The sequence below is a fragment of the Echinops telfairi genome, unplaced genomic scaffold (genome assembly GCF_000313985.2).
Source record: "Echinops telfairi isolate 266 unplaced genomic scaffold, ASM31398v2 ScPeMD7_2010;HRSCAF=2546, whole genome shotgun sequence".
Taxonomy (NCBI): Eukaryota; Metazoa; Chordata; class Mammalia; order Afrosoricida; family Tenrecidae; genus Echinops; species Echinops telfairi.
In genome coordinates this window covers 19,390,677-19,405,973 of record NW_022105908.1, presented here as the reverse complement: position 1 = coordinate 19,405,973, position 15,297 = coordinate 19,390,677, and the positions used below count along the sequence as shown (strand labels likewise).

The window sequence follows — 15,297 nt, the reverse complement described above, 5'->3', positions numbered from 1 at the left end:
TGTATCATGGAACACCAGGTTATTAGAACAAAATGTCCTAGCGTTGAGGGAGTACTGGAGTAGAGGCCCAATGTCCATCTGCTGCCTTAATACTTAACATATAACTATATGTACATAGATCTATTTCCCTATCATTATATATTCTATGCCCTCCTAGCCGTCAATTTGGATCACCTGTAATCTGAATGGAAGCAGATCACCAGACCTTTCCTTCCTTGGTACCATTGGGTGGCTTGAACTGCCAACCTTTCAGTGTGCATGGCACAAATGTCTTGTGCCACCTCCCTGAGCGTTCAAACAATACAAACTCATTGTCATCATAGTGACCCTCCAGGACAGGGTGAAACTGTGCCAGTGGATTTCCCAGACTGTACCCCTTTACAGGAATAGAAAGCATCGTTCTCTGAGCAGCTGGGCCTTTAACAGCCCACCATGCTGCCAGGGATCCTCTGAGCACCCCAAAACCAAATCCACTGCTACAGAGGCGATGCCAACTCATAGTGACTCGTCAAGGCAGGGTAGAACTCCCCTGTGAGTTTCCAAGCCTGTAACGCTCTGGGGGAGGAGCAAGCCCATCATTCTCCTGGGGAGCTGGTGGTTTTGAACTGCTGACCTTGTCCTTAGCAGCCCAACACAACTCACCCCACCGACTTTTCCTTCACCGCCCCACCCTCACAGGAACCCTCCTTGGGACAAATGTCTGACCTCCACCCTAGTGGTGGCCAAGTCCTCCTGATGCCTGGCTTCTTTGTGCTTCCACCACCCCCACCTCCCGCTGTGGACCTGCTCCTCATCCTCCCTCAAGCACTGGAAGCTTCGACAGCCTTTGCCCAGGAGCCTCCCGCTGGCCGCTCTGTGAGCCAGCGCCCACTCCTGGCGCAGCCGGCCCAGCCCTGCACCAGCCGGCGCCCCAGTAAAACTGCCGTGCCAAGCACTGAATGCGTTTGAAATGGTTTTGAGGGTTTTTTGGTTTGTTTTTGTTTTCTTTTGTTTTTTGGAAAAGAGTTGGGCGAAGGCAGGCGCGGCGGTCTTGCAAAGGTCATCCTAGATAGAAATACTGTTCTCGATCAGCAAGGGGTCCAGGTAGTAATAGGGGACCGGGAGGCACTTGTTGCGCTGGCGTATGTTGAAGGAGATCTGGTTCAAGCGCTGGCGCAGGGTCTCCATGCTCCTGCGGGGCGCATCCTCCACGAAGTGGATGTCGGGGAAGTGGCCCAAGGGCCGCTGGGGGGGATGGAACAGGGAGATGAGCCAGGGCCACCCCAACCTTCCTGGCCCGCCAGGCAGCCTACACCCCCCACCCCCTTTCGGCAGCCCCTTTCCCTGCTTCCAGCTCTCAGCATGACAGCTCCATCCCAGACCCAGCAGCTCCTGGCTGCACGAGAGCTCACCAGGCTCTGCATCCCTGCCCGCCGCACCCCATCGCCCCAGGCACCTTATCATCAGGTTCCCGACTGAGAGTCCAGAGTACCAAGAGGATGATGCACGTGGTCTTCACATCCGGCAGCGTGTCCATGAAGACCTCCTCAGTGGTCAGCCCCTTGGCCTGCATGGGCGGGTTCCTCATGGACGAGGGGAAGTTGGGCATCCAGCAGGTGTACTCCAGCTGCGGGTAGAGCAGGAGGCGGGTGCCGGGTCATAGCGCCCCCAGGCTGGGCCACACTCACCCCATGCATTTGTGACTTGGACCCCTGCTGGAGCCGGCTGAGGCTGGGCTGGGTTTGGAGTCCAGTTGGCGATGGCAGGGGCTGCGCTGAGATTAGGGCTGGGGCTGGGTGGGGCAGTGGAAGTGGGGTAGGGTCTGGGCTGGGCTGGGCCTGGGACTTGGGACCCAGATTGGGGCTAGACTAGGGATTGCAGTGGAAGTCGGTTTCAGGGAGCCTGGGGTTGAAGCTGCGACTTGGCTGAGACCGGTTGGCACTAGACTTGGGGTTGTGGGTGAGGTTGGGTGTGAGGTCGTGACTGGCAGCGAGGTGAGCATGGGTACCTGCCCTGTGTTGACAGCCGCGTGCTTGGCGGAGCAGGTGTAAATGACGATGGTGACATACCGGATCAGTTCAGGTACTGTGCGCAAGCAGGTGGGAAAGCCTAAGGGGCAGGGGATGCCCAAGAACCATCAGTCCAGCTCTGGTCCTGGCTGCCCAGCAGGGGGCATGGCCAAGCCCAGCTCACCTGGTCTTGCCAAGGCTCCAAGCTGCCACATCCATGCTGTCACCCTGCCTGCTTGGCCCTCCTGGTCACAACTCCTACCCCTAATCCAAGGCGTAGCCTCCAGGAGAAGATCCGACTGGTCTCTCCGGCCTCTCCTGGGAGGGCCCTTGGATGCCTCCTCCAGCTCACCCAGGGGGCTCCCTGGTCCCAGGTCTGGGGAAAGTTCTAGAAGGGCTTCCCTCTATGACAGTGGTTCTTAACCTTCCTAATGCCGAGACCCTTTAATACAGTTCCTCATGTTGTGGTGACCGCCCCCCTATCCATAAAATTATTTTCGTTGTTGCTTCTTCCTGTCATTTTGCTACTGTGATGAATCAGGCGAACCCTGTGAAAGGGTCGTTCAACCCCCAAAGGGGTCACAACCCACATGTTGAGAACCGCTGCTCTATGGGAAGAATCCTGGCTTTCCTGCTCCGTCCACTCCCCCCTCTCCCCACTTCTTGGGAAACTCTGGTCACTTCAAGTCGACTTCTCAGCAGCTGGGCCCTGGCTCTCATACCTCCTCCCTAACAGAGCTACTCGTCTCTTCCCTGCTGTCTCTCAAGAGAGGCTTGGTTGCCATGGTGACCCCAATTCTGCAAAATGAACTCAAAGTGTCTTCCTCCCAAATCAACCCTTCCTCAAGGCCTCCCAGTTCAGGGAAAGAGACACTTCCCACCCCCACCCCCTGTTGTGAAGACCCAAAGCCTGAGCCTTCCTCCCTCCCTTGCCTTACTCTATGTGGGAAACGGACACGGAGGGAAATATGACTGGGACTTATTCCCTGACTTATAACAGAGAGAATCTGAAAAGCTAGTAATCCATCGTAGGAAAGCCACCACTTTGGTAAATTAGAGATGAAGTTCAAGTACATGATCCTGCTTTACATATCACTCCCACAGATTCTCCCCTAACAGCTCTGCTGCCTTAAAGTGAGCACCTGGTGGATTGTGTCTCCCTATAGAAGCAGACATTCTTGTTATCTCCTCTTGCCTCAGCACCCATTCCCCCCGCCCCCCAGCCTTCCCCCAATGCAGGTGTTAGGTTCCTCACCTGTGAGCTCAGGGACTTTACTGTGGTTCCCGTCCACCTTGTGACGTATGTAAATCCTGAATATGCATGCCTAATGGCTGCCTATAAATATCCCAAGACAGTAAAGACTCCCTCTCTCTCCTCCCACCTCCACGTGGACCACCCAGCGGGGCTGAGGTCACCATGAAATCTGTCTGACTCCTTTATTTGATTCTCTCTATCTCCTATGACTTCACTATAACCTTCAGATATTATCACCGTACACTTGCGCCGACGGGCCCTTCCGTTGTTAGAGGCTGGTCTCCTCTGACAACTCTCCATTTCTAGAATCCTCTATCCTGCCCCCTCTAGCTCCCAAGCAGCTTGTGAGTCCTCTTCATGCCCATGACTAGTCAAACCCCTGTCCCCCCCTTCCCTCTGTAACACCACCCTGGCTCCCCAAGAGGTCTTCGGGGTCAGGTACAGACTGCTAAGTCCATGGGCCTCCTGGGGGTCATTCCAAATTCTGACTCCACCAAGCCTTGCCCAGGCCGCAGCCTCAGCCTTGCCAGCAGCCTGCTCGACTCCCAGAGGAAGGAAGGTGCGGTACGGACTGTGACCAGATCCCTGGATTCGCCATGTCTACTAGGCTTCACGGCCTCTCCTCATGCTGCTCCCCCTCAGCACACTTCCCAAGCCCCCCGCCTGGGGTCTAACAGCCCCTTCCTGAAGATGTTAGCTGGAGCTCAGTTTGGGATTCCCTGGGCTCTTACAGCCTACTCTTCAGGCTTCCCCGACACAATCCTTGGGCCATGACACGACCTCGTTGAGCACACAATATGACAATGTCCAGCCTAGGAGGACCCTGGGGCCCTGTGGCAGTGCTGTCCTGGCTGGGTGTCCCGATGTCCAGGCACATACCTGAGCTCTCGCGTCCCAGCATGCACTCCTTGAATATCTCCTGCACCCAGCACTGCAATTCCAGGTCACCCTCCACAGCGGCGTCACTCGGGTAATAGTAGGTGATGATCTCTGTCACATACCTGAGCAGGGGGTGGAGCCTCAGTTTGGACCCTCCCTCAGCCTTTCCCAGCCTTGCTTCACCTACCTTCCCCCAGGATGCCCTGGTCTTGCTCAGGGTGGGTGGGCAAGGCCTTTGGGGCAGAGGTGAAGAGAATGAATGGCCTGGCAAGGTCAGGAGGTACATAAAGCCCTCCCCATGTAAGGATGAAGGGAGGTGCACAGAGGGCTAGCGGAGGTGGGCTGGGGGCTCAAGCAAGGCAGGGCCCAGCAGGCTTCCTAAGCTATATCAGAGCTTGAGAGTGCATGTGACAGTCACAAAAGACCCCAGACCTGTCCCTGAGGCCATACCCCTATGGCACCTACCCAAGCACAGGTCCCTCCAAGTTCCTCTCCACCTCTCTGAACTTCCGGGATTAACACCTTGAGTGCTAGTCACTGTTGTCCCCAACTTACCTTTCCAGGGCATCCCACACTGCCAAACAGTCGTCACGGTAGTAATACTGGGGCAGGTCCTGGACCCCACGCTCCACAAAGTCATTGGGCAGGTAGAGGCTCTCGTAGGTGATCTGTGACAGGGCTCGAACCATCACCTCAGCAAAGCCCTCCAGGCCCAGGGACGTGCCCTATTCAGGGGAAGGCAGAACCTGGGGCAAATCCTCCTCTCCAGGGGTCCCGCCTACCTCAGATCCCCACCACCACACTCAGAGCCAAGTGAGTGTTCCTCTAACCCCAGGCCCCCTGATCCCAGTCCCCAGGAGACCTGGCACTCCATACCGCCCCCCGCCAGGCTCCCTCTCTGGGCCTTCTGGACAGAGCCCTCATCTTAACCACTCTCCTCCCTTCACCCCTACAGGCAAATGGGAAGTCCTGCTTGGAGTCTAACTGCAAACACAGGGCAGAAGGAACTCGAAGGTCTAGTCAGGGTGAGAATGGAGGCCTTACCCTGGCCGAGAGTCCCCCCTCGTTGAGGAGGAGGGCACGCCCAATGCTGTTGATCTGGATGGTGAATCGGGTGTGGGGGATAAGGAGCTGTGAGGAGGAAGCAGGGGGGGTGGATAATGAGGGCACCCTGAAGTTGCCCTCCAAAAGGAGTTCAGCACTTCTGTGTCTACAGCACCAGCTTCTGTCACATCTGAAAAAACCCCTCAGGAAGCCCTGGCTGTGAGTCCCCAGTTGGCTCCTCAGGTCTAACAGGGGTTCCTCACTCTGCTGGGGGAGGGCAGTAATCCCTGCCAGACACGCCTCCCCCCAAGCCCATACCTTATAGAGGGGGTGGCACATGGGGAGCTGCCGAATCAAGGCCAGGCAGAAGGCCTCCGCCATGAGGTGGGTCTCCAGCAGGTGGGAGATGGCCTCGTGGCTGTAGAACTCGGCGTTGCGCACCCACGTCTTGGCCAGCAGCCAGTCCCACTCGCAGTCACTGGGCAGGAAGATGGGGCAGTCAGGCCCAGGAGTCTGGCTGAGCTGGGGGTCAGAAAGAAGGGGGGGGGGTGTTACAGGCCCGGCGGAGATCCACACACAGGGCCAGCCGCTGCTGGAGGGAGCAGAGGGTAGTCTGAGGAGACGGACACCACCCCTTTGCCCATCTGTCCTCGGCGCACCCCGAAGCCTTTCTGCCCTCACACAGTCACTGTGCCTGTAACACCTTCCACTACTTGTTCCCACTCCCACGCAGCCCACCTCCCAAACTGCCTTTTGTGAGAAGTCTTTCCGATCTCACCCCCAAAGCCACCATTCGGATGTGCAGGGGGCACGCTGCACAACTAACCAGCCAGGAGCCTTGGGCTTTGACTGCTCCCTCCCCTCCCCCACCCCCTGCAGGGGTGACCTTGGTCTCATTCTCACCTGCCTTTTCAGCCCCTTGGGCTCCCTCACCTTCCAGACCAGTCTCCCAAGGTGGCGGCTAAGTCCGATGAGCTCTGTTCCTAACACAAACCTCCCAGGGGCTGGCGTATCCAAGAGAGGGAAGGACGCTGCCAAGGAGCCAAGCTCCCACCACCAAGCACATCCGCACCTGTTCAGTCTACACCTGTGCACACGGGGGCTGCTCAGGGCCCACAGTCACACACTGGGACCCAGGGACACTTACTCCATGGCTTGCAGTGGGCTATCCACCTGGGGACATGTGGCTTCCATGCAGGAGTCTCCATGGAGAGTGGCCAGGTCATACCGCCTGTGCCCTCCACCCCTCGCCCGACAGGGAACAGACACGCAGAAACACACAGAAAACCTGCACACTCCTTGCCTGGGGCGCACATGCAGGCACACACACAAATGCCCCAGGCGAGGACACACAGGTACCCAGGCCCCACTCAGATGCACATGCCAAGAGGCCCCTGAGCAGCCCGCCCCTGGGCACCTGGATGGCAATGGGCATCATTCTGCATTCAGGGTCCAGGTAGAGCAGGCACAGGGGTGCGCACTGGTGCTGCTTCTGACCGTTGAGCTCCACGGTGGGGATGCCCTCCAAGATGCGGTAGTCTGCCAGGTAAATGTTCCCCCTCTGAAAGGGAGGCATCATGGGCAGGCAGGTAGGCATCCAACACTGAGCACCTGTGATCCACCCAACGATGGGATGGGGAGGTAAAGCATGAGGGTGGGGGCCCCCTGCAGGGTGGAAGAAGGGGCTGGGATGGGGAGGTAAGGGTATGGGGGTGGGGGACCCCCTGCAGGGTGGAAGAAGGGGCCTGCCAAAGAGGGAGGCAGGGAGGGGGAAGGAGAGTCTCACCTCCAGCTCAGCCTGCAGGCAGGTGCCTTCGGCCAGGAATGGCGCCACCATGTCATCTGTGACGGGGAACTTGTCTGGGATCCGCGTACAGCGGCGGATCACCGTTGGGTTGATGCCATTAAGGTACTGGTACCCGAAAAAGCTGTCCTCTGCCCAGTGCTCGGCTACGTACTCTGGAGGGGCGGCGCGGAAGGGTCATAACCCGAGAGACAAGGACCAGAGGCCCCGGGCCCCAGGAAACAAGGGGCACCCAAGAGGCCTCTGGGAATGGTAACACGAACCCCAAACCTTCCCTGGCGGAGCCCGCGTGGCCCAGGGCGACGTTTTCCAGGTGACCGCCAGAGGGCGCGCCCACCTAATTCGCCAAAACCTTCCCCCAACACCACCTACCTGGTCCCACAGCCCCAGGTGGCCCTCCTGCCCCTCCACCGCGCAGCCGTCCTCCCGCCAGGGACCACCTGACGCTCCCAAGCTCGACTCGACTCGGAATGCCCCACCCCATACCAGAGGTGACAGTCTTGTTGGCAGGGAAAATTTTCCTAATATCCTTCAGTTTCTTCCATGAACGTTTGCAATCCACCAGGCCGCGGACCTTGAATGAAAGAGCCCTAGGAGACGGGGGGCGCGGGGGGCGTGTCAGAGGCTGCCTGGAGCCCTTGACCAAGCGTCCCCGCCCCCGTTAGGCGCCTGAGTCTCAGGGTCTCCGTCTATGTCTCTGGATCTCAGGGTCTCTGGGTCCCTGGCTCCAGGTCTCTGGGTCTGCAGGTTCTTGGGTCTCCTAGCTTTGTACCCCTAGGCCTTTTCAGCCTACTGGACCTTCTGGGGCGGTGGAGGTGGGGATGGAGCCGAGGGAGGGGAGCGGGGGGCCTGGGCTTCTGGATGGCAGGGACTCACTGGGGCCCCAGGCGCATGAAGAAGGAGGCCGTCTTGATGACGGAGAAGCGCAGATTGGAGTTGAGGAACTTGGTGGCCTTAATGTTGATGAGGATGGGAAATCCCGGAATGTAGCCGTTCCACCTGTAGGGAAGAAGGCGGGGCTGGGGCCGGGCACGAGGGGTGGGGGCCTGGGCGCCCACGGTGGGGGAAGCCCGAGAGGGGTGGGGGTGGGGGGCTTCCTCGTGCCGGTTGGGGTTGCGGAGAGGGGTGTGGGGGCGCTTACTCGGGCCGGTTGGGGTTGCGGAGCCGCCGCACGGGAGGGCGGTAACTGGGGATGTGTACATAGTTGGGCAGGCCGGCAACGAAGACCCTCCAGCTGCGGAGAGAAGCAGTCTGAGGACCTGCACGCCGGGCGGCACCGCGCCGGACCCCACCCCGCACCCACGACCCTCCTGCCCTCCCCCTCACTGGTAGAGCTCCTGCTTGGCCCTGATCTCCTCCTTTCGGTGGGCGAGGAGAATGGGCAGCGTGTCCTCCGCGGCGGTCTTTCCTGGGGTGGGGGGGAGACAGGCAAAAGGCGGCTCAAGGGCTGAGCCCCACCCCCACCCCCTAGCCTGCCCCGCCCACTCCAGAGAGACCCCTCCTCCTCCTCCCAGGTCAGCCCTGGCGGGCCCCGGCTGAAGGTGCGTCTCCCCACAAACTAAAAATAACTCATCCCAAAGCACTGCTATCTCCAACGCTTTGGGCTAAAGGTGGTGAACTATGCTCCCATTTTTACGAGGGGTTGGGGCGGGAACCAGGCGGCAGGATTCGAACCAAGGGAGATCAGCTTCTGAGTTAGCTCCCGGAGCTCCCAGCGAAACCACACCGAGGCGATTCGGACTCAGGGGGGTTCTGAGACCGTAACTCTTCTGGGAGTGGAAAGCCCTGGCTTTCTCGCACGGGTGGCCGGGGGTTTCGAGATCAGCAGTTCGCAGCCCAAGGCATGACCACGGTGCCTCCAGGGCTCCCCTTGAATGACCCCGCGGTCACGGATGAAACATGCGACCTCCAGGGAGTAGATTTCAGCTCCTGGCAAGCCCAGCCCGTGGTGCGGAGCAGCGGCGGCGGAAGCGGGCCCACAGGGTTGTCTGAGGTCTCTTGTTTGGTGGGTGATAGAACACCAGCTTTGGGGGTTCCCAAGGTCTCCCGGACCTGACACCATTGATTGAGCCTTCTCGAAACCCTTTTGAGGAGCCCGGGGGAGTGGGGGGGTTGGAGGGGTGCTGTGGGCTGGTGGTGGTTGGTGGTTCGAAGCCCCAAGCCACTTCCTCCGGAGAAAGATGAGGCTGGACGCCTCTCTGAAAGCCTCTCTCTAGCACCATGAGACTTGCTGGCAGTGCATTTGGCTTGGGAAATTCCTTGTAAACGTCACCTCATGGCATCCTCACATCCATTCGCTGGTTAACTCCATTTTACAGAGGAGGAGACCCAAGCTTAAAGTGTCGCAGGCCCTGTCCGGCCCCACGGTTTCCACTCATGGCCATCCTCTGCCTCAGCCCGTGCGTTGTGGGTGAGTGAGGCCCCCATGGAGTTGTGCAACACACAAACCCAGCTTCGTTTCATCCCCAGGGCGGGAGTCTCACTCCTTCGAGGGCCCAGTGACTCAAGTCTCCTGCCCCTGTGTTGCATGGCAGCTGCCCCACCCACCCAACCCCATTCCTGCGTGGCCACCCAGCGTCATCCTGCTGGTCCCCTGCGTCCACGGCCTTCAGCCCCATGGCCGTGAGAGGAGACACTCCTTCGCCAGTGACCCCCTGGTCTTCCAGCCCCACCCTGTCCCAGGTCAGCTTCCTTCTGCCCCTTGCCTCTCCCTGGGCTGGGACTTTCCAGAGAAGGCTCTGGTCACAGGGCAATGACACCTGGGAGGAGAGCTTAGATGCAGGTAATGGGTGCCACGGCTCCTGGGGCCTCCTCTCACTCACCTCCAGGTGAGATGGGTGGTGGTGGGAAAAGCAAGGATGGGCCTCCAGCGGAGGACAGACCCATGTAGAGCCACATAGTGGGAAGGTGACCACGTCACCCCCGAGAAAAGCTGCCCAGGAACCCAAGCCCTTTCCCATAGGAGCCAAGCAAGCTCTTGGAAACCCTCCAGGAAGCTACCACAGAGCAAAGCCAAGCTAACAGTTTGTATCAGTAACAGGACATCCTACTGGACTGGGACTGATTTTCAGTAGATCTACTGACTCGTTTTGGAGTACGTGAAAGGAGCCCCACTGGGGCAGTGGGTTACAAGTTGGGCTGCTAATCACAAGGTCAGGAGTTCAAACCTACCAGTTACTCTGGGGAGAGAAAGATGAGGCTGTGTGCTGCCGTAATTGGAGACCCTGAAGGAGGGGTTCTACTCCATCCCAGAGATCCCTGGCTGGTTGCTTGGTTTGATTTGGGAGTAAAGAAGTCCCTGGGTGGTGTACTGGTTATCCTACTTGGCTGCTAATCAAAAGGCTGGCTGTTTATGACCACCCAAAGGTACCTCAGAAGAAAAGCCTGACAATCCACTTCCAAAGCACAGACACCTTGAACACCTTCGTGGAGCACAACTTTACTGTGACGCATATGGGGTCACCATCACCATCACTCGAAATCAACTCATCTACACCTGGGCTTTCGGGGGGTGGGGTGGGGGGTTGGTTTTGTTTTTCAGAGTAATCCCAGTTTAAGAAATACGGTGTCCTACCCCAGTCACAAGGAACACTTCTGGACTAATAAAGCATCCCTTCCATCTAAAATATACTCAACGAGAAAGCCAAGACATCCTGAGAATGTCTGAGACCCCTCCTAGAGCATCATGAGGAACTGTTGAAATCCCAGGGCTTCCTGAGATGGGGCTTTCTACTGCCGTCAACCAGCGACAGTCTCAGAAGCCCATAGGGGCAGCTCTCCCCTGTCCTGGAGGGTCACTATGAGTCGGGAAGGGCTCGGTGGCAGGGGGAGAATGAAAGGCATCATTTGGAATGATGGGGCATCCCAGGAGATGAACGGGGCCTCCTGGGGTGCTAACAGAGTCCTATTGGAGTGCTACGGCATCTTGTCTGAGTAACGGGGCATTTTATCAGAGTCTTGCACCTACAGGACAAGAGAGACCCTGAGAGCGGCCAGGCAGGGCACCCTGTGGGCATCCAGCGGAGGAGGGGTGTACAAACAAGAGTGAACTCTTGAACCCCTGTCCAGCCAGCTGCTGGGGTCCCAAGAGCAGCCCTGAACCTCCAGTTTCCAACCCTCGTGAGAGCGGCAGGACTTGTGGAGACCCCTGGTGGCACTGTCACCTGGAGAGCCCGGAGGGTTGACAGCGGGTTATCCAGGCCTTTCTCCCTTGTGTCTGGCTGTGTGTCTGTGGGGGTGGGGGTGGGAGGTGGGTGTTAACCCCAGAAGATGGCGGCTGGAGCGGCAAAGCCTACCAGTATGGAGGGGGTGAGGGCTCACCTGTGGCCTCCCGGAGCGCCAAGGTCTCGTAGCCATCCATCCACTGGTAGGCAGGGAAGTGAAAGATGCGGCCGTTGGGGGCGCAGATCTGCACGTAGTTGCAATACCAGGAGTTCTTGGGGAAGAAGGAGCGCTCCTTGAACAGGCGGATGAGGATGAGCTCGCCCAGGTCCTGCTGGCAGTGCACAGTGTACTTGTCCACCTGGGCAGGGCACAGGGGTGGCTGAGAGAACAGGACTGAACCCTGGCTCTGTGGGCACCCACTAGCCTGGCCCCTCACCCAGGCCCTGCTCACCTAGGTGACTGATGCGCATCTCCTACTTGGAGACTGATGGTCTCCAAGTGGACGGGGGACTGGGAGGTAGGTCATTGAGAAGATGACTTCTGGCCCCTCCAGCCTGGATGTCCCCTGCTGGGCTCATCCACCCAGGGTTGGGCAGGACCCCAGCTGCCTTTCTCCTCTACTTTCTCATCTCCAGAGAACACAGGCTCTCCCCTACTCCCTCCTCAACCACCCGAGGCAGCAATGCTGTGCAGTCCCCCAAGAGGCAGGTGTCTGAAGGGATACCGGTGGGTTTCAAAGCCCCCTGAATGTTCTGGACTCATCAGCTCGGGAGAGGTGATCCAGCCAGCCCCATTGATCCAGGAAGATGTTGAGCCTCAGAAGAGGCCTTCGGTGGCCAGAATGACCCATTCAGAGACCGCACAACAACAGGGGGCTGGGCCTGACTGCAGATCAGGACACAGAGTCCAGCCAAGGATGCCTCCCATCCCAGAGCAGGCTGGTCCCCACTGGCCAGGCTGGTCTAATGCCATTGTAAGTCACAGAGAATCCAATGCAAATGTCAGCCAGGTGTGATGTAACTTAATTTAGCAAGAGTCAGAGTGACCCGAGAGAGATGGCGAGGGGAGAGAGGGTGGAGGAGGAGGGATGGGGGAGAGGAAGAGGACAGGGGATGAGGGAGAGAGAGAGAAGCGCTGAGAAAGGGGCCGGAGGAGAGGTGAAGAATGGCTGAGAAGAGGTGAGAGAGGGTCTTGGAGACCCCAGAGTGGGAAGGGGGATAAGGAGCCAGATCTGGGGTGAGGGGTGTCCCCCTGGGACTCTGCTGTGCCCAGGCCTCTCCAGTCTGTCCTGGCCATGATCTGGGCCTCAGGTCCTTGCACACACACCCCGTACCCCCCACACGCGTGTGCACACACACACACACACACACTCACCGCCCCAGTTGCAAAGTCTCTTCCGAAATGGTTCAGGCGTTGCTTGTGACTCTCTCCCTCGGTCCCCACAATGATCAGCGCGATGGAGTCCAGTGTCCCCGACATGAGGTCACTGCCCGTGGCCACCCTGACTTTGTAGGTGGCCATGGCTATTCTTAAGGATGCAGTGTGGGGCTCAATCCCGGACACTGTTGGGGAGCCACACTGGGGCCCAAGCCAGGCCAGACGCAGAGCAGCGGACGGGCCAGCCTCCCAGAGTGGAGTGGCACACGCACGCACGCGGGTGACAGCCTACAGCCGGGGGAAGTTGCTGCCCTGGCTGGCTTTGAGCAGAGGCAGGCAGGCAGGCGGGGCGGGACCAGTCGTGGTGGTGGAGTGACCGAGTCTGGGTTCCAAAACCTCTGGGAGCTGGCAGGGAGGCTGCAGCTCACACGCAGGGTGCTGGACCGGCCTCTGAGAGGGCGGAGAGAGATGCCTAGGATGAAGGTGTCTTCAGGGTGGGGAAGCCAGTCCATCCTGAGCCAGGGCCCCAGGGACGTTGGGGGAGGGGACTGGGCAGGGCCTCCAGATCTTTATCAGCCTAATAAGCTCTTTCTTCTTGCCCACCCCTGTTGGCTATACCTATGGCTCCCCAGCTAAACAGGGCCATAGGCTAGGGGTGACCTGCATTGGTTCCAGGGGCCCTAATGGGTGGGAGTTGGGGGAGGAGTGGCACAAACTTGCTCTCAGGGTGGCCTGTGCCTGGCCATAGTGGCTTTAGCAGAACGCTGGTTTGTCTTTTTGCCCCAGGGCCCAGAGACTGCGAGAGGGAGGGTAGTGGTCTCAGGCTGAGAGACCCCCAAGAAAAAAACCAACAAGCAACCTCCCTGCCATCCAGTCCACTCTGACTTCCAGTGAGTGACCCCACAGGGCAAGGTGCAGCTGCTCCACTCTTAGTGGGAGTAGAAAATCTCATCTTCCCCCCTCAGGACGGGTGGTGGTTTTGAACTGCTGACCTTATGATTAGCAGCCCAGCCCATAACTGCTGGGCCACCCAGACTCCTTAGAGACCACATAAATGCTAGGAAACTTGGGAGACTGCTTCTTGTAGGAACAAGAGCCAGCTAAGGAAGTCTCGGGATTGAGGACAGGCTCAGGAGACAATTGGGGTGAAATCGGAAGGATAGGCTAACTCGAGTGGATGTGTCTGAAACCAGGTAACATGGATGGATCTTACAAACATGCTGAGAGGAACAAGGCAACCCTGAAAAACTAAGTGTTGTATGATTACACTTAATATGGAATACCCAGAATCAGCCAATGTATAGAGACGTCGTATGTCTATTGCTTACAGAGGGGTAGAAGGGAAGGAGAAAGAGGGGAGTATTGCTTACAGAGCACTGGTTTTTTTGTGGTTTTTTATTAAGGGTGATGGAAAAATCTGGAAATGAATAATAGTAACAGTTGCACAACACGACGATCAAAGTTAATGTCACTGAATTAGACATAAAACATGCTGCAATGGCAAGCGTTTACCACATATATATGGACCACATTAAAAAAGAATGGATAGATAAGGTGTGGTCTGTTCATACAATAGAATTCTACCCAACAGTTTTTAAAATGCAAGCTAGACCAGGGGCAAAGTTCACCAAGATTCAATTGTGTGAAAGAAGCCAGACACAAAAGAGCTCATGCTCAATGACCCCATTCATCTGAGGGTCGACACCAGGCTGAGCTAAGCAACCCTTATAAAAGTCAGCACACTAGGGCAATGGGTATAAGCCGGTGTGAGCGGAGTGGAGCTGTAGGGCCAATTCTGCCTCGTGGCTATCTTCTCTGATCAAGTAGAGCTGCCTCATAGAGTTTCCTAGACTGACATGATTACAGGGACAAATCGCCATGTCACTGCTCCAGCTGAATAGCTGGTGGGTTTGCCCACGGTGGTGGTACAGAGAGTCCTTTATAAGTTTTACGGTATCAACGTTGTCCTTAATTTTCATGAAGTACACCCAAACCCCAAGTGGGGGGAAAGGAAGAAGTTACGAAGAGGATTTGAGGTGAAGTTAGGCGCTGGTTCGGCTCCACTGGAGGTGAATTTGCTGGCAAGCGGAAGCAAAGCGATGCTGGGAGTTTGGGAAATAAACCTGGAGTGGGTTGGGGGTGGGGGAGCAAGCTTCTGGGAGAAACACAGAAGCCAGAGGAGCAAGGGAGAGTCCTGGGATGGGCTGGAGGTGAGGAGCAGGGAGGCGTGAGGGCCCCAGTCAGGCTATCAGCAGAGAGCGTTGGGGACCCAGGGAGAGTGAGGAGAGAGTCACGTTCCTGTCCCGTGGTGCTGGCCCTGCCCTCCCTCCTCCCTCCCTCCTCCCTCCCCCTTCCCTCCCTCCTCCCAGGGGCAAACTCCTGCCAAGCAGGACGCATCAAACCACATTTCCTCCCTGGTGGCACCATGGAGGGAAGGTCACAGTGTCTCAGGCCACATGGGGGCCAAAGGGTCTCCGAGATAAAGAAAAGATTCCAGTAGGTTCCTAGCTGGATTGGGTGATGGATGGGGACCAGATGGCGATTGGGAATAGGGTAGTGGATGGAGTGAGGATTCAGCGGATCTTCTCAGGTCTCAATCTGCTCACATCAGCTGGGAATAAAACTTGGCAGTGGCTCCTTGTTGCCTTGGGAATAAAGACAGCACCCACACTTTCCCATGGACTTACTACCTCAGCGGCCTCACCCACCACCACGTCTACCCCTGACTCTCTTCTGCCTTTCATGAATCCATCCAGGGACACTGAGTACAGGAGCCCCTACCATAT

General features: G+C 57.7%; 1 protein-coding gene across 1 annotated transcript; it reads right to left on the bottom strand.

Moving 5' to 3' along the window:
* Positions 1-1,044: 1,044 nt before the first annotated feature.
* On the bottom strand, positions 1,045-12,655 carry LOC101660183 (arachidonate 12-lipoxygenase, 12R-type). Its single transcript, XM_004712924.2, has 15 exons — positions 12,509-12,655; positions 11,291-11,492; positions 8,297-8,378; positions 8,112-8,204; positions 7,847-7,969; positions 7,457-7,560; positions 6,953-7,125; positions 6,584-6,727; positions 5,485-5,688; positions 5,167-5,253; positions 4,678-4,847; positions 4,123-4,244; positions 1,988-2,088; positions 1,436-1,606; positions 1,045-1,224 (listed from the first exon to the last, which is right to left on the bottom strand). Exons 1-15 carry the CDS (start codon positions 12,653-12,655, stop codon positions 1,045-1,047), a joined length of 2,103 nt encoding a protein of 700 aa, XP_004712981.1.
* Positions 12,656-15,297: the final 2,642 nt, after the last annotated feature.

Coding starts and splice junctions, on each gene's coding strand:
- LOC101660183 (XM_004712924.2), bottom strand. CDS start 12,655: ATGGCCACCTACAAAGTCAGGGTGGCCACGGGCAGTGACCTCATGTCG. Junction 6,728..6,952: donor GCCTGCAGGCTGAGCTGGAG/GTGAGACTCTCC, acceptor CCTCCCTTTCAG/AGGGGGAACATTTACCTGGC. Junction 5,254..5,484: donor TGTGCCACCCCCTCTATAAG/GTATGGGCTTGG, acceptor TCCTCCTCACAG/CTCCTTATCCCCCACACCCG.